We start from the raw sequence: 21,756 nt of genomic DNA, 5'->3' as shown, positions 1-21,756 counted from the left end.
TAATGGTTAGCACAGGACAAAGACATAGGAGCTCTAAATTCAAATCCCTTTTTGTTTTGAAAGTTACTGGGTGATTTTTGGATATACAAACTCAGCCTAACCTATTCACAGTGTTGTTACTAAGATAAAGTGAAGGGTGGTGGAAGAACTATAAAAACACGTCCTTGTGTTAGAAATTTTTGGTTTCACCTCACCACTGAACGAGTGTCCCAGGCAACATACAGAAAATACAAGAATTAAAAGATATAAAATACAAACTCCCAGAATATTTTAAAACTAGGGACTAATGATAACTGATAAAACCAAGAGCATTCATTGTACTATCTTCACCAGGAATGCCAAGGAGGTGGCTAACCTAAACTTCCTGGTTCTACACCTGAAGTGCTGCTAAAAACAAGGCCCAGTTACAAGTGCCAAGTAAGCTACCTTCAATAAAGGTCTTATCACTCCATTCAAGTAGCTGGAATATGGCATTCTTTCAAGAAAGCAGTAAAAATATCCACTCACCTACCCCTCCTATATAAGCCATGATGCTAATGACACTAAACTAAGGAACACACGAATGACCTGTCCTGTCCTTTGAGCTCCTTGGTGAAAAGGCAAGATGTCAATGTATTTAAATAATACCATAAACACTAGTTTCAATGGACCACTCCTAATGCCAAGAGCCAGGCCCGAGCCTTTATTTAATCACAATTCAAATGCAGTTAAGAAAATATTTTTATTTACATATAAAAATTACTCCATTTTACAATTTAATAAGTGTGGGTTCCCATCCTGGCTTTTACAAGTTTCACATGGTACTTGGAATATAATGCAAAGCTATCTTTAATTTACACAGTTTTGTACATTTGCGGTCTGGCACTTTGACTAGTGACCTAGAACTAATCTTTGTTATGTTCAAATTATAGAAAACATTAAATGCAATATTCCATGTAAGCTATGCTTTTTCTAACTAATTCTAAGTTAACATATTTCACTAGGTGTGTCTCCTACAATACGTAGAAAGTGTTCTCTCTCCCCCAATGTGAGAATCCTAAAACTGAACTTGACTGCAGCACAGAAATAGTGGCTTATAGGTTTTTACCAAACGTCTTGCTTTACACAAAACAAGGGAAAATAAGCACCTAAAGTACAGTTGTAGCATATACAACTGCTTCAGTTTCTTGTAGTCATAGCTCAGTCCATGGTTGAAGAGGTCTGATTTTAATGATACACTACATTTAAATACATTAACACATTTAACTACAGTATAAGCTTTTTATCTTGCTGACCTTTCATTTATGAGGTTCTGCAGTTTCTCCCAAAAATGTGACTCTTTGGTACTGACAACCTTTAACTTTTTATAATGTTAGAGGAACTACTAGAAATTGGTCCAAGCAGTAATCGAATATAACTAAATATGTGCCATTAAATATTAACTGGCAAGTCAGGTGGTGTTACAACAGTATTACTACTAGTACAGGAATCCGTTCTTCAGCCAGGCACCAACTGTAGTGGAATGTGTAAGCAACAGGATGCATGAGGTGAGCAGGTTTCTAGAATACAAGACCAATGTCCCATAGAATAGTACAACGTATCTAGAGGAACAAAATTCCAATACAAACTTGTCTTTGGCAGTTTAGGTACATACAAAAATAAAGCTCTAAGAAATATTTAGAGTTCTTCTGTAAACAGGTTTGATGTTGCTACAGTTGAATACTGATTTTAAAAATGTCTACAGGTGCTTCCCTTATCTTGGACATGGGTGGCTTTTTCTCATACCATGCTAAAGCCCCTGTTTGCTTCTTGATCCGCCTCGACTGTGAGTTCTCACAGAACCGTGTAACTGCAGACCTACTAAGCAAAAACCAGATAAACTTTTGAAAGCAACCGTACTACTCAAAGTCTACGCGTATTTTATGCTTGCCATAATGATAATCGGATACGAAAATCTATATTACTTTACACCTGTTGAGAATTATTTGAAAGTGCAGGTGCTCACAAGGCACAATAGTCTCACGCACGCAAGGGTGCTTCCAAGCATATATGGGGCCTTCACAATGGGGCCTTCTCTAAGTGGAAAAACATTTTGATGAAGGACATTCTAAGCCCAAGCCTATGAAAGGGTTGTTCCACTTCAGCTTTTGTAAGTTTGAATTGCTCTCCAGATCAACTTAAATGTTTCCTTGAAAGGTAAAGTTACTGCTTTTCTGGAATATTATTTCTCATGCTTCTCTGCCAACTACACAACATTATGATCATGTGGTGGGGCCACTGTATCGGTATGGTAACACAGGAATAGGAAACAACCACAGCAGTCCCTTTGATAAAATTGCAACATTACAAAAGTGCTGCTGAGCAGCAACCAGCCTGCTCCTGCGATTGAGGTACCAGACCTCAGCAGGTAAGGTACAATTACAGTTTTCTTTTTGTTACTACAAGTTAACACATAATACTGAAACTTGTTAGCTTTACGAGAAATGTTGGGTTCCAAATAGTTCTCTCCAATTTCAAATCAATTTGCAAACCAAGATCGCATTTTTATTCAAAACAATGGTATAAGTTTAACAAAAAGCTGCATGGTTTTACCAAATGAATACTCTCATTTTAAGCATAGGACTATGAAATTATGTGCCATTCCAGAAACTTCTAAGTGATTGGAGCAAGTTACTTTAATTCCTTATTCGACCATATGGACTTAAGCCAGAGATAAAATTAAAGACACAATCCAGGAGATATCCCATACATAGGATTGTAGTGTGTGTGGAAGCGGGTGACACATGAAACATTTAAGGATATCCTGCATGCAGGGAACCAAGAAAATGGTAAGGAACTGCATCATCTTCTAGGTCAATTATCTAATTACATTTTTCAACATATGAGGACACACACAGTAGCTAGCTATAGCAAAAGAAAAAGATGATGGATGTGGTATGTAACAAACTACCTTTCAAGGCTACGGTTGAGTTAAAAAGTAGATTGTTATACAGATTTTTAAAAAGTAGTAAACTTAGCTGTATTCAATTCAGTGAAAGAAGGAAACCTACACTGCTCTTTTCTGAGCTAAAAAGATCAAGATTTTTAAAAATGGGACAATATGGTCAGTGCTGCAAGACAAGGTTTCCCTTTAAAATGAATGCAAGACAAGGTTTCCCTTTAAAATGAATGTATATACGAGTCAATTTCAGCAAGCGCCACTCCTTTAGTTGCAGTGTTGGGTATGACAGATAACATTTCAACTGTGGGAAGTTACTTCCACGTAGTTTTTTGAAAAGGCACAAAGATCTTTTCCAACCTGGAAGATGTAATCATGCTGTCTGATGTCTACGGTATTTGATCAGGCAGCAACAATGGATATCCAAAATAAGAAATATGTAGGACCTGAAGACTCCTCTTGAGGGTCTTGAAATTCAAATTTCAGAAGAGGAATTCAAGATTCAGAAGAGGAATTGGATGACTATTTCAATACTTGTAAAAAGAGGTAGTGATTTAAACATCTTTGCAGAAATGGGATCCTAAACCTAATGTGAAAATCATTCCTTGTAGATTTCTTTATAGAAATGTATGTTTTATCATGAACTGAAAATACAATAAATCATGCTTGCAAATCAAGCTTCAACAAGTGTAGCTTCAGATATAATGGTTATGTGGAATGCTAATTTCCTATCACTGTACATTATATACCTTTATGTGGGATCTTTTCTCCTGTATGAACTTCCTTGCCTTAGGTCATCTAAGAAACCTTTTTCTGGTACCACAATCATCTGAAGTTAAGCTGATAGCTACAAGGAGAAGGACCTTTGAAGTATTGATGCTGTCCTGGTGGAAAACTCTCCTGGCCCACTCTCATTTCACACCTGGCTATTTCAGCAAACTACAGTGGTTATTGCAATTTGTTTATGATAGTTGTTTGGTTTTTTTCAGATCTTAATCTCCTTTGTTTTTAGAAATTTTATTTTGCAAGTTACATTGGAAGTGCTGCTTGGTTCATAAATTTAAACACTATTACAGCTAAGTATGACTTTAAATGTTCTTACCAATGAGATGCACAGACCTCTGCTGCACTATGATTTGTTTGCAACTATCATTTTGTTCACCTATTTCTCAAGCCAATACAACCCTTCCTCATACCTTCACACAGTGGAAAAGGAGCAGGATCGTGCTGGCTGGTTACATGCCCTCCATACCAATCTGCAATGCCCTTCACCTCAGCAAGGTGTTTGAAATAGGGCTTCTCTACACAAAGAGGTGCAATCCAAGGGCACTTCCAGCTGGCAAATAGTACAAAGCGGGACCAATCCCACTCTGTCCAGCCTCTTGGGTATCAATAATCATAGAGTAGTAGTAGCTGATGTTGTTTTTAATTAAGTAGATGTTCTCAGAATTTAAAGTACTGTGGTGAATTATGCACTACCAAAAATTGCTATGATTCGGTCGTAAATATGTACAATCATCTGCTTGTCTTCACAGTACTGTCATTACACACACCACCTCCAGAACGGCTTTTTAAACTTCATGTTTAAAAATGAGTTCGAGGCTTTATTATGAGAGTTGCTGAAAGCAGGAAACAAAATGGTACACAAACACCGAAGACAGATTCTGTTTCAACATCTCTATGCTGCATTTATAAACTCTGCTGAGTTTAGAAGCATTTCGAGGCACCTGATGGAAGAAATGCTGAAAGCAAACTGGTAGGTGCGTCCCAGCTGACACAAAGTTATCAAAGTTAGCTGTGATTGGTACCAATGAAAGCAATGAGATAGGATTGACAAGCTTCTGCTACATTGACAGAATGAATAAGAATACAGTGGCATGACCACTGATGGGACAGCAAAAGAAGCTACACATGCTATTAAAAGCTAGCATCCAGATTAAAAGCTAGACCTCTGAAAAAATGACCAACTACATTTCAAGAAGGATGTTAACTATTTTATGAGACGCAATCAGATAAATGACATACTTTTCCAAATCAGTTGCCTCTTACTTCTTACCCAATGGAGGATGATCTTTGTCCTCCTCATCCTCATTAACGAAATGACCAAGAGGCTGATGGTGGAAACAATTAATATAGGAAGAACTAGATATCCCTAAACTGACTCCCATCACTCCTATGTTAATAGAATCTGTAGAGCAACAAAGATTTCAGCATTAAAACTGTTGTATGTAAGATGGCTTGATGTAGAAAAATCAGTCCAAGTGTTGTGTTCAATTCTGTACATACCTGTGCCTGCAGATCCTTTATTACTTCGGGGTTGATTAGCATAATCAATTATGGTGCATGAACGACGATACTGTGAGTCTGGCTAAAAGACCAAATAGAGTAGTTTTACCATATACTGAGTCAGGGCATTATAGAACCAAATGCTGAAAGAGATGGTCCTTCCCCATATGAAAAGGATCTCTCACAGTTCAGCAGGACCATGCTGCTTTTCTCCCTGCATCTTAGCATGAGCAGAAGCAGCATTCAAGGACTTTGCGGGGAAACTAAAAGTCTGTGCATTTTCCATCTCCCTGACCATTCTTCCTTTTCTGCACTGTCACCAGATCACACACAATTGAAAATCATGATAGAAAAGATAATGTGACCTGCACACAAAAAGCAGTGTGTGGAGAGAACGGCTCTGCATGAGTATATGCACAGAAATCCCGCAAGGATGAATTATCTCTATCTGAAGTTATGATAGTAATATTAAAGAATCTAAAAGATGATACAGACAACTCAGACACTTCTCTATGTTTAATCATAATGTCCATATTTCTGCCTCAATTTTTTCATTAATGGTAATGCTCAAGAATGAGTTACCCAAGGAGGTTAGGATTACACACTATTACAGTAATTACAGTATTTACAAAACAGGCACAGAGCCAGCAGGATATTCAGAATCTGAAAGTCACTCTGAAAACTCATATACTTGTTTTTCTAATGAAAAGGGGTGTTGGCAGTGTAATGAAATACACAGATAAGGATGAGAACTCAGTCAGTTTTTCCTCCTGTAAGATCAGGGCAATTTAGTGGAGCAACTTAGAACCCCCTTTTACACAATTTACCTAGAAGCCAATAACTTAAAAATATGGATGCAATGAAAAAAGTTTTTTTAAAAACCCAGGGGTACATTTTTCTGATTTTTATCATGGAAAACAATAGAAACCTGTAAATATGAGGTTCTGTGTTGCAGCCTATGCATCATGGTACTACCCACAGATATAGCAAAACAGATATCAAACTATTTTGTTCTGGACATAATTTTAACACACCTTACCCAGAATGCATGTGACGTATTGGGCCTGGAGAAACTGTCAGGTAATAAAAATCTTTCTTGTATTGGCTGATGATTCATCTCATCTGCTATTGCACTGTGAGCCCGGCTAGCATGACCCCGGGATTTCTGTCAAGTAACACGGAAACAATTGGTTTTAGAGCGAACCTTTCACCAAAAAAGGCTGCAAACTTTTGGAAATGGTGTTATGCCACTCTCAACACTAACAGTGCCCCTAATCCACTGCCTGGGGGATGAGGGGGTGTCAGGATGGAGGTGTCCTCCTCTAGTTTAAGGCAACAGCAGCTAACTGATCCAAGGTGGTTAATTTGCTGAAGAACTGAACCACAGAAAAACAGACCAGACTTTCCCCTTTCCTAATTAACACATTGTATGGTATAGGCCAGTGGTGGCAAACCTATGGCATGCGTGCCAGAGCAGGCATGCAGAGCCTTCTCTGTTGGCACGCAAGCCAAGTCACTCCAGCTTCACCTCGGCAGCCGAGCATCAGATAACAGTGCACAGAGGGGCCATGCACATGCTCAGAAAGGAGTAGTGGCGCCAGGCAGAGACCTCAGAAGCCGCAACTCATTAGCCGCGACTCATCCAAGCTTTCACATGGCTGGTCAGTGTGCTGCCAAGGATATATATATTTGCTTGGACTGGCTGTGAAGTGTTTTTTCTAAACTAAAACCTCAGTTTTCAGGGTTTATTGTAGTGTTGGCACTTTGCGATAAGTAAGTGCATTTTGGGTTGCAGTTTGGGCACTTGGTCTCAAAAAGGTTCACCATCACTGGTATAGGCAGTAACATTTAGTTTCTAGGCTGACGGCCTCAATAAGCTAAAGTAGGCCACTCAGACCCTGCAAAATCATTAGCTATACTCGGCATTTGTGTTCACAGGGTATAGTTTCAGTTTTAACATTTTATTTATTTATTTATTTATTTATTTATTTATTTATTTATTTATTAAAACATTTTTATGCCGCCCCATTCGCCGAAGCCTCGGGGCGGCTTACAACATAGATAAAACAATAAGTTAAAATCCATATAAAATAATCTTAATTAAAAACACACATTATAAAATAAGCCGCCCTGGCCAGATAAAATTCAATTGTATTTAGCATTTAAAATGTTGCTTAAAGAAAAAGGTCTTAGCCTGGCGCCGAAAAACAAATAACGACGGCGCCAGGCGGACCTCTCTGGGGAGCGCATTCCATAACTTAGGTGCCACCGCTGAGAAAGCCCTTCTCCGAGTAGCCACCCTCCTAATTTCTCTCACGGAGGGCTCCCGGAGAAGGGCCTCTCCCGCCGATCTCAGGGGGCGACTGGGCAAATATGGATGTAAGCGCTCCTTCAGGACCCAAGCCGTTTAGGGCTTTATAGGTCATTACCAACACCTTGAATTGGGCCCGGGCTTCAATGGGGAGCCAGTGAAGCTGACGGAGAACTGGCGTCATGTGAACATAACGTCCAGTCCCCGTCAGCAGCCTGGCAGCTCTATTCTGAACCAATTGAAGTATCCGGACCGTCTTCAAGGGTAGCCCCACGTAGAGCGCGTTACAGAAGTCCAGACGGAAAGTCACCAGCGCATGAGTCACTGTTGCAAGGCAGTCGTACTCCAGGTAGGGGCGCAGCTGATGAATCAGCCGAAGCGGGAGGAAAGCACTCCTCGCCGCTGTTGTCACCTGAGCTTCAAGTGAAAGCTCCGGGTCGAGGAGCACTCCCAAGCTGCGGACCTTGTCCCTAGGAGGGAGTGCAACCCCATTCAGGACAAGGTTCAGGTCACCTTCTCCGAAGCCCGAACTGCCAACCAACAGGACCTCCGTCTTGTCTGGATTGAGCTTCAGTTTATGTAATGAGCTTCAGTTTATGTAACATGTAATGCAATTACTCAGATAAAAATATCTTGCATCTCATTAACAGTATAAACTATTTTCAAAACCTCATCGAATTCTTAGTAAATTACAGTGAATGCTGTAATGCTCCAAATGCTGAAGCTTAAGGGAATCCCTGTAATTTGGGGGATTGAAGTTTCATAACAGAACAGATGGCTTACCATTTGCTTTTGGGATCCTAAATGTTCCATCGCATCTACAGCAGTAATAGGAGGCAAGAGATTATTTCTACTCAGTGGCATTGGGGAAGGTGATGACAGTTGCTCGTTTGCAGTAGATCTGAAAGACAACAGTTATTAAAAGCTGTGCATTTGCATACTAGAAATGGCAACCGGAGTTCAGCTTCAGTGACCAAGTGAAGTGCACAAACAAGTTCATGAAAAACATTGCATGCCTGGGAGTTGCTGAGTCTGTAGGTAAATGGTGAACTTAGTATTGAACGAAACTTAGCAGAGATGAAAAGTGGAGAAGTCTAATCATGTATTTTTCAACTCTTAATATATCAACATTCAGGAATATAAAGTGGTTACATTGCCTTCTTTTCCCCCACGTTAAGGCTTAAGTAGAACTTAGTAACTGTAAGTCTATCATCCAGAGGTGACCTGCCACTCTTCAGAGCTAGGGCTTTCTCTAAACCATTTCCCAGCAATTAACAGGCACAATTTCATGGTGACTTATAGATGTATGTGACTCATTTCACAATGCTAGTTCCCTTTTACACCTGGAAATCAACAGGAAACATGGTTCAGTCATGTTGGTCTGCTTTAGACTTAAGTTCTGTATTTGAGCTGCAATGCTCACTTGCCTTCCATTGTTAAATCACCAGAAAAGAATATGATCTGTATGAACTCAAATGCAGGAAGCATATCAATGAAATAAGGTAAACTATCATTTGCAGATGAAACAAATATCATACTGTGAAGTTCCATCTCTAACTAACAAAATATGGACGAAGCAAGAGCTTTAAACTCAAATTTAACAGATATTGGTGGGCAAAGGGAAACTTTTGAAAGATTTGTATATCTTTTGCTGATTGTTTGGCAAACTAAACAGATAAGGTTACAATTACTTATTCTACTGTTCTTTTCATGCACTTCACCTCTGCTCATCACTGATTTGATTCTATAAGGCTGAATATTTGAACAGAGAAAGATTAACAAATTAACATACAGTCGTGTTCCCCTGATGACTTCATCCATCGGTCTTGGCGTCCCTGAGCGAGAATAGCTGGTGTTGAGGGGATGCAGGGTACGTGGAGGTGGATTGCGCCTTCTGGCAGACTGGGCAGAATACGACAGAGAAGAAGTACTGAGCTCAAGTGGGCGATTTGGCCGAGCTCTGGTTGACAGGATAGAACTGGAGCCTGGTCTCATAAGCAATCTGTCATCCAAGTCTCTTGACACCAAGAAGGGGAAAAGTAAAACATCTGCTGACTGATTTCATATTACAACATAAATTAGCTAAGCATAACACCACTACAAATACAGCTATTAGCATAATAGGAAGGCCTTTTTGCAGTCATAGGAAGCATTACACACACACACACGTGTGCGCGTGTGCGTGTGCGCATAAATAAATAATCCTTCTCTATAATGCTTATGTATAGAAAGACTAATTTTGCTCCCATCCCAATACTGCCCTAGTATTTCCATTAGGGGTGAAAAGAGAATGCTAATCAGTGCCTATTACAGTGGAAATGCTACTGCATCTAGGAAATATGCTACATACTAACTGCACTGTTGCATCTTATGTATATTACCCTAAGTGTGATTGATTTCATAGTGAGTTTTTGAAAGGGACCTAATAAAGTTTGTCCCGTGGCCTTAAGAAGGGCAGAAACCATTCACTGTTCACATCTTAGACTGTCAGCTATACCTTGATTATTGTAATGTTGTTTACACTGGGCTGCCTTTCCAAACTCTTCAGTAACTTCAGACAGTGCATAATGCAGTGCATAATGCACAGACCTTTTTATTCAAACGTTATTTTAATTGTTAATATTATTTATTTATTTTATTCTTTGGCCAGGGCGACTTAATTTATATTATTTTATAGGATGTTATTTATTTATGTTTGTGAGCCGCCCCAAGGCTTCGGCGAATGGGGTGGCATAGAAGTTCCCTAAATAAATAAATAAAATAAATAGAATGCAGTAGTTGAATTAGTCACAGGAGCTGTGGGACAGAGCATAACACTGGGCTGGTTCACACTGTTGGTTATTTAATGGTTGATGAGGCTGTGGTGCCTACAACCACTCTTCTGCATCTTCAAAACCTGTCTAGGGACTGTCATGTACAGTGAACCCAGCAAGCATGGGTTATGAGAGTTTAAAAAAACCCCTCAACAGACCATGTGTTTGCAGGTTGACCAGGGTGACATGATTCCACAAGCCCCAAGTGCGAGTTGGATATGTAAAGCAGTGCCTGCAGGTGTCAGGTATTGTTGTAGTTTAAAAAAAAAACTAGCTATAAGCCATGACATGTGGTCTGAACCCTGGCTATCAGGTTAGAGCTTATCTTCCCCACAACACATATCCATCTCTTTGTTAGATCCTGCCCCCACTACTCCCCAGAAATACACCTGTGCTGGTGTGGAAAAGAACATTTCCTGTGGTCTTCCACAGCTGTGGAATGCACCATCAAAATCTGGCTCATGCTGCCTACGATTTTATAAAGATGATCCTTATATTGGAATTTGAACTACTGTTTGTTATGGTTTTGTTCAATTATAGGGAAACTCTGTAATTATGTTTCTTCATTAAAAGTTGCTCTATTTGTCACTGAAAATCCTAATCCCACAACAAATTTAGGTAGGTGTCGAAACTGAGGAACCAGGCTGCCCTGCCCTGCCCAATAGGACTATACTTTGTGTTTTTCAAAAAGGAGACCTTTTAATTACTTCCCACAGGATACAAAGAACAGGAGAAAGATATTCTAAAGTAAGATATAAAGTTAAGCTGTCAAGTCAAAGCTTGGAACATTAATATCTCTGTTGCCTCATCTCAGTAACTGATAACCCAGCTTTAAACTAAAGGTTGTTTTTCTTACAATATTTTGTCCATCAGAGGCAAGTTCCTTTGCTGTATAGGGATCCCATGAATCACCATCAGACCATTCAAATTTCGCTGTGGTCCACTGCTTGTTCCTTGAGACAGACTGACCTGCACGTTACAAGAAATTAAATTTACCCTCAGAATTAAGTAAAATATACTCATGTCAATGGACACACTCACTAAAAAATGGCTAGAACAGAGAATATAATTTCAACACTTCAAAGAAAAGCTGGGTACATTCCTTAGATTGTATTGTATTATACAATACACTTAATGCAGGGTTTAATTTTGCGATACATGTTCCTTGTTCCATAACCGAATCCCTAATTTACATGAAGCAATTATGAGAGAATCCTATACATTTTTAGACAGAAAAAGGCCTACAATTCCCAGTATACCTCATCCAAATCTACATGATATTGTGGTTATACTAGTACTTTTTGTAAGTACTACCCCTAACTGACTGAGCACATGGAAGCCCCTACAGATCAATTTCAGTGTTACTGCACACATGCTCAGACTAGCTCCCTTTCTCATAATAGATAAAATGAAGTAATTGTCAGGAATTAGAGAGAAGCAACAGCTGCTGACACTCACTGCTACACACCTTCTTGGCAACATCTTACCTAACATGTACAACTAGAAAGCTAGAGCAGCAGTGCAGCAGATGGATTTACAACCACTGTCTCTCACAACCATCACTTTTCTCAAGTCAGATGAAGAGGCGAATCTCCTTAACCCTTCTTCCAGGCTGGCTTTTAAAAATTAATCCTCTTCTAAACCATTACAGCTGGTTAGAGCAGCTTCTGTACCAACTGTTGTATCATACAAAGCCTACCATATCCAAAGAGGCTCTTCTACAGAAGAGCTTCCATACATACAGCTTTTCTGGTATGGTAAAAGGTTCAGACAAAGTGGTCCTGCTCCACACAGGCTCTGGAAGTTTGGTCAAAGTAGTAAGATGTAGTAGTAGTAAGATGACAAATCTACAGTCCTCAAAAGACTACCTTAACCTCAAATCTCACTAAAGTATGTTAGATTTGATACTAAATTTATTCTGGGTCATAGCCTGAGCGTGGTAACCTGGAATGTTAGTGATGTCTGACTAAACTAAATACTTAATGGATCTGATCAGATTTTATTTTGCCCGACTGCCTACTTAACACAAAGGGCATGTAAGAAAAGATGACGACTTACTTAGGAGTAAGTTCTGCTGAAATTAATGTATCATACTTTCACCTAAATTAGTTTAGGATCAACATAGTGGATTTTCCTTATATGGAAAAATGCCAAAAATTCACCCACTGCTCTGACAAGGAAAAAAAGAGCTATACCCCTCCATCATACATACATCTGGTGCTTTTCTCTTCTCTTTGGTTTTGCAGCCACATCTGCGTTTTGAGTACTATGCATACAATAAGGTATACAAGAGGAACACAGAGGATTATACAGGATGGTGGAGGGGAAATAAAAAAGGAAAGAAACTGAGTTAAAACAGATGGAACACTGGTTAATCCTTGGGTATTATGGGCTATCATGTGGAGAGTATGCAGAGTAAGAACCAGTACATATTTAAAAACTACAAGTAAATAACCAAGCTGGCTTTGTACTTCAAATCCGAGAATCACACTCTTCCCTGTTGGCCACTAGTTGGTTATATTTCCTGTATTTGATTAGAGTCTGACACTGTAGTTCTAAGAAAGAAGCTGTGTACCAGCTTCCAGCCCTGCATATGTCTATCTCCTTAAAGTCCAAGGAAAAATATTTGCTAAGAAAAAATAAGAAGAATTTTGAAAGTTGTAATAGCACATGGCAAGATGAAAGTTTCACAAGGGCAATCAGTCAAGCCATTGCAGCTTCTAATTTTCAGACAAAAATTAGGACAGCTTCCTTTGCCCAGCCACTACCTTAGTCTAACATAAATCACATCATTTATTAAGCTTACCAGATTTGGAGGGATGGAGGGCATCTTGGCTTGTGGCATTCGAGGTAACAACAATGGCAAAGGTTCTGTCTGCATAAAAGGGCTTCCTGAATCTGTCCGGCTTGTTTCTACTGTTAAGACATTCTTCTCATCTTCTACTATTTTGAGGACAAACAACATTAATGGACATTATTCTCTGGGAACTCTCATAAAATTTTAAGAAAGGCATTTTAAATTTTAAAACTATACTCCAAATGTCATTGACACCTTTGATGGGTGTCACTATTACTTAAACGTTAGTGCATTAAAAAAAAAAAAAACCTTCTAAAAGTAAAAGCACACCTACTATCAAATTCTGTAGTCTGTGTGCTGAAGTCATCAGCTCTGTTTGAAATATATCCTATTCCCTATAGAACAGACACACAAGTAAGAGAAAAGGATTGTGTCTGAAAATGAGTAGTAAGATTTAAAAAAAAAAGACTTTTAAAATACTTTTTAAAAGACAAAGATTTTTTTTTAAAGGACCTGCTCCTAACTGTACCAGGTAATAATAACCCAAAGACACAACTTGTATTTCTTGAGTTGGTTTTAAGAGACAAGCCCAGACCTCCAGGAAAGTAGCTAAAGACTCTCATACCAATGTTCCCTCTTGCAGGATGGGAGAGCCAGTGTGCTGCCATGGTTAAGAGCATGGAACTGGACTCAGGTGATCTGGATTCCAGTCCCCACTCAACCATGGAGCAAACCAGATGATTTTGGGCCAGTCACAGATTCTCAACCCAACCTGCTTCATGGGGTTCTTGTTGTGAGGATAAAAATGAAAGGAGGGGGAGGATGATAGAAGCTTCCTTGAGTTCCTCGGAAGGACAAGAGGTGGGATATAAATTTCATAAATAAACAAATAAAAATATAATAAGCAGCTCTGGCAGAGGTGGGACAAGGGTGGAGACAGGCTAGAAACAGCATCAGAGAAGCTACTTTGCTCAAAGTGCAGTGCTGCACTGCCTTTGTTAAGCAGGAAAGGGTTTTCTAAGGCAAGTGCACAGGCATCTCTGGGCTCACCTGGCATGCACAGAATGGCACCAGCAAGTACAGAGCATGGCTAGTGCTAAGGCAGCAGCAGCCCACACAGAGGATGAGGCTGCCCAACAATATATGTAACAGCAGCTGAACACTGTCTGATGTCTTCTTAAGATTTGAGTCACTAGACACTAACTCATCCAGGCATACTATATATTTCAAAAGAACAGTGCCGGGCAATAGTAAGTATGAATTAAAAATTATGTTGAAAAAGATGTCTGGAGGGTGACATTTGTTATGCAGGCTTGAGACTTACCTGAGACTGCCCCTTCCCAGTGTCTACAGATCAGCTGCTCCATAGAGCCCAGGACTTCGCGCCACACATCATCAAAAATGTAGGAACGAACAGCATCTCTCATGCAGTATGAGGGTGAGACGGGAGGAAAGCCTAATTTTCTTCTGCCTGGTGAAAGCCCCGTTTTCCATTCACGCAGCCCTTCTTCCCTTGGAAGAAAATTAATGCTACAGCTTTGTGCTCACTTTTTATATTCACAAATTCAATCAGACATTCTAATAAGACATTACTGGAATTGCCATGTAAATAGACATTTTATGATGGATTATCTATAAATGAAATGATATGACGTATAGTCACGGCCTTTGGTTCATAGGTTGCCAGTGTGATTCTTATAGCTTGCTCATCAGCATGTTCTTTCTTGTCCTATTTATATGCTACATTCTCATACTTTCTTTCACTCTCACAGCCCCATGCCCCCACCAGGGCATATTCAGACAATACTTTAAGCCCAGGTGAGCTGTGTAAACAATCTGGGCTTAAAGTTGTCTGGGGACCCCAGCTATGCGTAACTAACAACCAGGCACACGGGGTGGGGAGGGGGGGCACTGAGGCACCTTTTCCCCTTCAGGTCTGCCATACCTCAAGGGCACAGAGAGAAGTAGGCACTTCTCCCCAGTGAAGGGGGGGGGGGCACAACCCACGGAGCACTCGCCTCTCTAGCCTTTAGCGGCTAAGCACTGTCACTCAGGTTCAGATGAGCATTTACTAAATCCCAATACAAGCCATGAATAGGTAAGAGTGGTTTATACGCCATCACAGGATGATGAACCAACCACCTCCTCGGAAGTAGGAGATGTTCAGAGGACAAATTAAGCCATTCCCCACTTAATGTGTCAGGCAAACTGAGTCACTGTAATCAGACTTAAGGATACTCTGAAGGGAAAAAAGCCGCAAAATTAACAAAACCATTATCCCCATCAGGTGGCATCAATGGCACTGATTTCCAAAGCTACTTCCATTATTAGGAACACTTCAGTTGGAGAATAGCCATTTCTGTCCTAAAACTTGGAAAAATATAGCATCATCCCACTTGCAACAAATACACTGCAATATTTGATTAGTTGCTTTCTAATGTTAAGAACAGATAGCTATTTATTACACTTTAGCAATTAAGTCAAGGGACTACCAGTAAACAAGTTAAAAGAGGTTAAACAAATAATCAATACCTACACGTCTCTGTGGTCAAATGCTAAATATTCTTCCATTATGCCTTCGGAGACAATCAAACCATCTTCTCCTTCTTCACTCTCAAGTAAACATAATTCAGGAGGTTTTGAAATGTTATCTTTTATACAAGCAGGAGTAACAGAGGGGAGAACTTTTTTGCCCAAAATATTAAACCTGAAAAATAAAGTATATTTTTCCCAAGTAGCAATAATTAAGAAAAATTAATAAACTTTTTAATCTTTCAAGAGTACAGTTTTTATGACAGTTGCTTGTATGAGCTATTTCTTATTTTATTCTTTTTTACCACTCTCTCATCAGATGAGGTCTCCAGAGCAGTTTTCAGATCAATTAAAAAAAAACAAAAAACCAGTCCCTGACCACATGCTTACCACCTAAAAGACATGACACAAATGAAAAGGGGATCAGAATGGAAGAAGGTAAGACAAAAGGATGAACAGATACGTGTATGTACTTATCAACAGTGTGAATCCTGTACAACAGTTGCTTTAAAAAGATTTAAATAAGAGGCTAAAGTCCCATACAACTTTAAAAACAAAAAATATACATTAAAGGCTTTAGAACTTTAAAACCAGCATAAATGAACAAATTAATATAGCCTGGAATCCCAGCTGACACATGTAATTGTTTTGCTAAAAGGGGGCCTTTAAGTTCTACCCATGCATAGGTCTCAGCTATATAAAAGCTGCAAAAACTGTTATTACTTACTCACTAGGATCTCTCTCTTGCATTGGGCTCATGTCTGATAAATCTAAGGTGTTGCAAGATGACGCAGAATACCACCCATAGCCTTCATCTGTGGGAGTCACCACTTGTTTCCCTATAATCCTGTTACCAAAAAGGCAATTGTCTAAATGAAAATAACTTTGAATAAGCATGACAAATCAAAGCATAAGGAAGAACCCAGGACCAAGGCTGTATAACTCAAAGAAGTAATTCATAGGTGAGCAAGAGCACCAGGCATACAGCCCAGAGCAGCATATACTCTAGAAGAGTTTGTTATTGTGCATGATGGTCCAATTCTCAGTGGTCCTGAATCCTAACATTTCTCCAGCATCAATATAAAGTGATGATCTGCAGTATTGTGCTGATGTTATCTGGTACGTTCCAAATGAGTCACTTCCTAGAATTGAGACATTCAGCAGCAATGTAAGAAATACTAGAAGTGGACATCAGTGTGGTCTGCACAGTCCGATGAGCCAGAGCTCCCTTCTCGTTTATGAGCAGGGTGCTTGTGCATACTTCCCCATCAGTCCCACTGCAAGTCGGAGGACCTAACTGAACCACAGAGCTTCCATCTATGGTTCATTAGCTTATCTCTTCCCTGGTAAGCTAGTCCTGCCCTCAGTAAACCTAGGCTTATGACTAGTTTGTCAAGGAAGAAATAAACCATAGTTCCTGATCCATGCACCAGATAGTCTTTGTGAATAATAAACCAAGAAACCCTGGCTAATTGTGATGTGTGAATTGGGACAGTGGGTTGTTAAGTAGCAATTCAACCAGGGGCAAACAGAAAGGAGAAGAATGGTTAAAATACATTGGCACTTTAAAATACATTGCCAACTTTTACAGAAATTAATTACATCAGTTATGAAGAAGCCTAAAAATATAGCTTTTGCCCTTGACAAACTTTTCTGTTATGAAATTTTCTGCATTAAAACTTTATTAAGATACCTGAGATGGGGGAAGTTTGACATCCATTGTTGGCACTCTTCCTCTAGGCCTTCAACATACACACTTGTTTTCTGTTCATACAAAAGCTCATCAATGTGTCTGAATATCTGTTGAACTTGCCATGTAGCAGCTTTATCAAATTCCTAGGGGAAAAAATGGGTGTGAACTGAGCCAGTGTGTGAAAATATGTGAATACATGAAAGGACAGGAATCCAAATTGATCAGCAATGCCTTTCAAGGCATTTTTCCCATTTTAAACTGAGAAACTGTACTCTACTCACATCATAGCCCCAAGAAAAGACGGAGCTGTCTTCTGTGGAGTTGCCTGTGAAGCTCTGACTAGCTGACCATGAGTTCCCATTGTCCACCGAAGTGACAAATTGGTAGTTTGAATCTCTTGTACTTTCAGACTCACTGAAAGGCACATAAATGCAGATAAAGTCATACATATACTGATGGATTAAGCTTTTAAAGGAAAAGTAAATATATATGTGGAACAGTTTAGAGTCCAGTCAGAAGGAATCAACTTTAAATTATGTAAATTTTCATCTCAAGACATATGTATCATACAAAATTCTGCTAAAGATTAGGTCTGTAAATGCATTCATGTACTCAAATTGTAGCAAAAAGAAGCTTGTTAGTTATAAAATAAAAATATAACTCACAAAACAACGAATTTTACAATGAAGTTAAACTCTATATCAGTGCAATCAATTATTATAACAATATTATGTCAATTTAAAACTATCTGAACAGTATTTTAAACCAGTCAATTTTTATTGTCATCTTGAATTCCAAAGGTCAAGCCATAAAGTTACGTTTATACAACTGAAAATGAAATTAAATAAAGTATTTATAACAGAGATAAAAGAACATTTTAAAAACACAGCTATGTGTCTGCTGTATGGCAACAGATGCTTCTTCTACATGAAGATTGTATATACATATGAGTATGCGGTTGCTTCATGAAATAACTGACTGGGAGGAAACCTTCTCTCACTCTGCAATCTGATGTGCCATGTTACAAATAGGATGCCATCTCCTACAACATCCTTGTTTGCTTCATGAAACAACTGACTTGAGATGCTGATCAAATGATTAGATAGTCTATATTTAAAGTCAGTATTTAAGGGAGTGATCCTATAGCCCATAAACAGTGCCTGAAGTGCCATGGCGTTTTCCAGATTTCCAACTGTGAGGTCCAAGACCCTGGAACTGGGAATCAGAGCTCCAACCCCCACCCATCCCCTGCAGTTTGTCACAGGAAGAACTGCACTGACTGCTCTTCAAGGCTGAGAAAGCAACTTTGGAGATGCACTAAAACAGGCAATTCAGAAGAACAGAAGAATACTGAGAAGATCAAGTAAGGTGCTGCTTTTCCATCCCCATTCCCTCCTCTGAGATGCTACAGCTGAGCAGGTGAAAAGATCCATCTAGTGAAAATGCAGAACAGGAGGATGGGAAAGAGGAAGATAATCTCTGCGGCTCCTCCCACTCTGTCTTGAATGCCGTAAGCTTCTGAGTTCAGCAGTTTACAGGCATCATGATAGGACTAAGCTGTCCCAGTCAGACTAAGTGGCTGAGGAAAAATTATACTAATAAACAAAAAATTATACTATCTCAATACCTTGAAATATCTTCTTGACTTTCCGTGGAAGTATAACTATCATCCAGTGAGTCTGGCAGGGGATGTTGTTCTAAGGAATTTTTTGTACTTCCTTGGCTAACAAAAAATAAAAATAAAGATATGACTTTATACCTAGAAATAAATTCCTACAACTAAAGATAATTACATTTCTTCTTGAAATTTAATACAAGCAAACCTTCTTAAAATGTTTGGAAAACATACCTTTTCATTAATATAAATATGTGAGTTTTCAAAATATGCTATCCTTTATGCTTCCATCAACCAGAGAAACCCAAAAGATTTTTCACATGATCTCGATCAATTATCAATTACATAAACTCAGGTTTTTTGTACCATGTGTATCTAAGGATATCTTATTTAACTATAGGATCTAGAAATATACATGTGTATTTTTAAAAAGCAACACATACATTGGCTTCAGTACAGATTGTTGGCAGCAGATGGACAAGGTTAGTTTAGCTCTCAGTCTGACAGTCAGATTCTGGTTCAGCTGAGGCATAGGTAGGATACAAAGTACATTCAGCAGCAGCAGAAGGGTAAGTCCAAATATGAGATAAATTGATTCAACAAAGGTAGCTGCATCTTTTAGTTTACAAAAGATGAGCAAAGACATCAAGGGCAGAACATTTTGGAGGACATTCCTTCAATAGTTGGAGACGACTTGATGACACATAACATTAACATCAGCGTTGTACCATGGCTACCTCTGAAAATGTGAGGGGAAATCTGAGTACAAGAAGGAAAGGTTTTGGATGTGTACAAACCTATTTCCTAACCATGGTTAAGACGGCAAAGATTTTCTTGGGCAGCCAGCAGTTCCCTGCTTCTTATTTTCAAGAAGACTGACCTTACCATCAACAATCATACTATGATTATGTGGTCCTGAAAGGCTGAAGTTCATTCAGTGCAATCCTATGCAGTATTAAGTCTGCCCAACCCCACTAAATCAATGGGCTTACACATGCCTGCAATGTACCACAGCCTTAAAAACACCAGGAATGCCCATCAATTGTTGGTTCTTTTTTAAAAGCCCTTCTAATTTATCCTCTGTACATGCAAACAAAACCTATTTTTTCCCAACAGAGTCAAAAGAGGCTGTTATTACTGTTCTCTTCCCCAAAAGTCTTGTTTTAAAGTGAAATGTAAACCTGCGCCTGTGTGGTACAACTGCTGGTAGGATCCCCATGTGATTGCTTTTCCATACCAAAGGCAGGCAAGAAGCTGAAGGCCTACTCCAGTTGGATTCCTTCTTGCAGAGCTAAGCGGCATCAACTGTCTTTCAAAGAAGTGTGGGACACAGGGATAGGCAAAGGGAAGAGCCAGACCTGCTCTTGTTAGCCAGAGTTTCAACAGTCTGCTGTCAGTCATTTCCTCTTCCCTCCCCTTCCCTTTTCCCTTGTGTGTCATGTAGTTTAGATTGTAAGATTTTGGGCAGGGACTGCCTTTTTCGCTGAAATATTGGAAAAGCCACAGCAAGCTTTAATGACTGAGAAGTGGGATAAACATACTTTACATAAACAGTCATAAAAAAAAAGACATCGTGGCAAAGGTTCTCCTACAACCCCTCTCTTCCAGATGTCAGTTTTCTTTCTGGGGATGGGTCTTTTTTGTAGTGAAGGAGCCTGATTAGCTTAACAAACTGCATTTTCTTTTTGTAAAACTGCTTGCTTTGGAGAGGAAAAGGAAAGGCAAAAGAATGTTGATAAAGGGGGACAAAGAGGCAGTGAGTGAGAGAAGACCCCCCACGCGAGGCCTGGCGCTAGCAGTGATCACGCTCCCCCTGGGAGGGGGCTGGACACGGATCAGCCCCTGCAGAGGCCAGGCATGCAGTGGCCATGCAGACCCCGCAAGGGCATTGGGGGACGGGTCAGGCAGACCCTGAGAGGGGATGGGGGAAGGAAAAATGGGGCGAGATTGAGTGGAAAAGGGTAAAAAAAAGTATAAGAAGGGTCAGTTGGAGAAATTTGTGTGTGTCGCTGCCTGCCTGCGTGCAGCGAGCGGACACCCGGTTGCTTTGCTCAGCTGAATGAAGAAAACTGAACGAATCTCCGCCTGACTGAACCTCACTGGCACTTGGTTTAGTGGGTCTGCAAGTCACCTGGCTGGCAGGGACCTCAACAGCAGTGCATGCGAAGCCCCCACCTGCAGTCTCAAACGGTACTGGTTTGCCACCTCCACAGAGCTGGGCGAGAGCTCTCACGTGCAGCCCCTCCGAGGAAGCCTCTCCGCCCTGCCAGCGGCGCTGCACTCCCCTCGCACCCTCTTGGCAGTGGGGCGGTCGCCTGGAAACGCATTTTTGCGGAGAGAGATCTTAGGCCAGGAGGAACACCGGAGATGCAGCCGTGCAAAGAGGCGGGAGCAGAGGTACGAGGGAAGCGCGGCTGCCGGGCACAGCCTGGCCGGCTTCACCTTCAAGCGCCTACTCAGGCACCGCGCAAGGCCGCAGCAGGCTGGGTGGGTGGGTCGGAGGCAGGAAAGAGCCTCCCGCGGGCTGGCAGTGGGAAGGGGCCCGCACCGTGCGCCCCCCCCGCGCCGCAGGAAGGTCACTCACATCCCCAGGGCGTCGGGGGGCACCGGCTTCCGCGTGTACCGCGAGATCATCCTCCTGTCTCACCAGCGGATCCAGGCTCGCACCTACGCGGCCGGTGGGCCAGCTCGGGCCCTGGCCGCCATGGCGACGCGACGCCCCGCCCGCGTTCCGCCCGCCCCCTGCCGAGCGAGGCGAGAGGAAGTCTCGCTCGGAGGGCACGAGCGCGCGC

At 40.6% G+C, this 21,756-nt stretch overlaps 1 protein-coding gene across 9 annotated transcripts; it reads right to left on the bottom strand.

The window, feature by feature from the left end:
- Window positions 1-702: 702 nt before the first annotated feature.
- Window positions 703-21,691, bottom strand: FAM149B1 (family with sequence similarity 149 member B1). 9 transcript variants are annotated; one of them, XM_044420556.1, is made up of 15 exons: window positions 21,549-21,691; window positions 18,977-19,072; window positions 17,631-17,763; window positions 17,350-17,492; window positions 16,384-16,503; window positions 15,661-15,831; window positions 14,449-14,636; window positions 13,134-13,270; window positions 11,184-11,296; window positions 9,307-9,531; window positions 8,298-8,415; window positions 6,243-6,368; window positions 5,204-5,285; window positions 4,974-5,105; window positions 703-1,839 (listed from the first exon to the last, which is right to left on the bottom strand). In XM_044420556.1, exons 1-15 carry the CDS (start codon window positions 21,596-21,598, stop codon window positions 1,769-1,771), a joined length of 1,905 nt encoding a protein of 634 aa, XP_044276491.1. In that variant the 5' UTR covers window positions 21,599-21,691; the 3' UTR covers window positions 703-1,768. The 9 variants fall into 9 exon arrangements, with proteins under 9 accessions (XP_044276491.1, XP_044276493.1, XP_044276492.1 ...); XM_044420558.1 differs by having other exon boundaries at window positions 703-1,836; XM_044420557.1 differs by having other exon boundaries at window positions 13,134-13,267.
- Between the last annotated feature and the right edge of the window lie 65 nt (window positions 21,692-21,756).

The sequence above is a fragment of the Varanus komodoensis genome, unplaced genomic scaffold (assembly GCF_004798865.1).
Source record: "Varanus komodoensis strain SLA01 unplaced genomic scaffold, ASM479886v1 scaffold11, whole genome shotgun sequence".
NCBI classification, from domain to species: Eukaryota; Metazoa; Chordata; class Lepidosauria; order Squamata; family Varanidae; genus Varanus; species Varanus komodoensis.
The sequence above is the reverse complement of the archived record's forward strand: the minus strand, read 5'-3'. Positions and strand labels throughout refer to the sequence as shown.

What these genes read in the sequence shown, in the direction of transcription:
- FAM149B1 (XM_044420556.1), bottom strand. Translation starts at nt 21,598, where the DNA reads ATGATCTCGCGGTACACGCGGAAGCCGGTGCCCCCCGACGCCCTGGGG. An exon ending in CCTCTGATGGACAAAATATT is followed by an intron (nt 9,532 to 11,183) that starts GTAAGAAAAACA and finishes CTTGGTGTCAAG; the next exon opens with AGACTTGGATGACAGATTGC. An exon ending in CAAAGATCATCCTCCATTGG is followed by an intron (nt 1,840 to 4,973) that starts GTAAGAAGTAAG and finishes GTTTTTGCTTAG; the next exon opens with TAGGTCTGCAGTTACACGGT.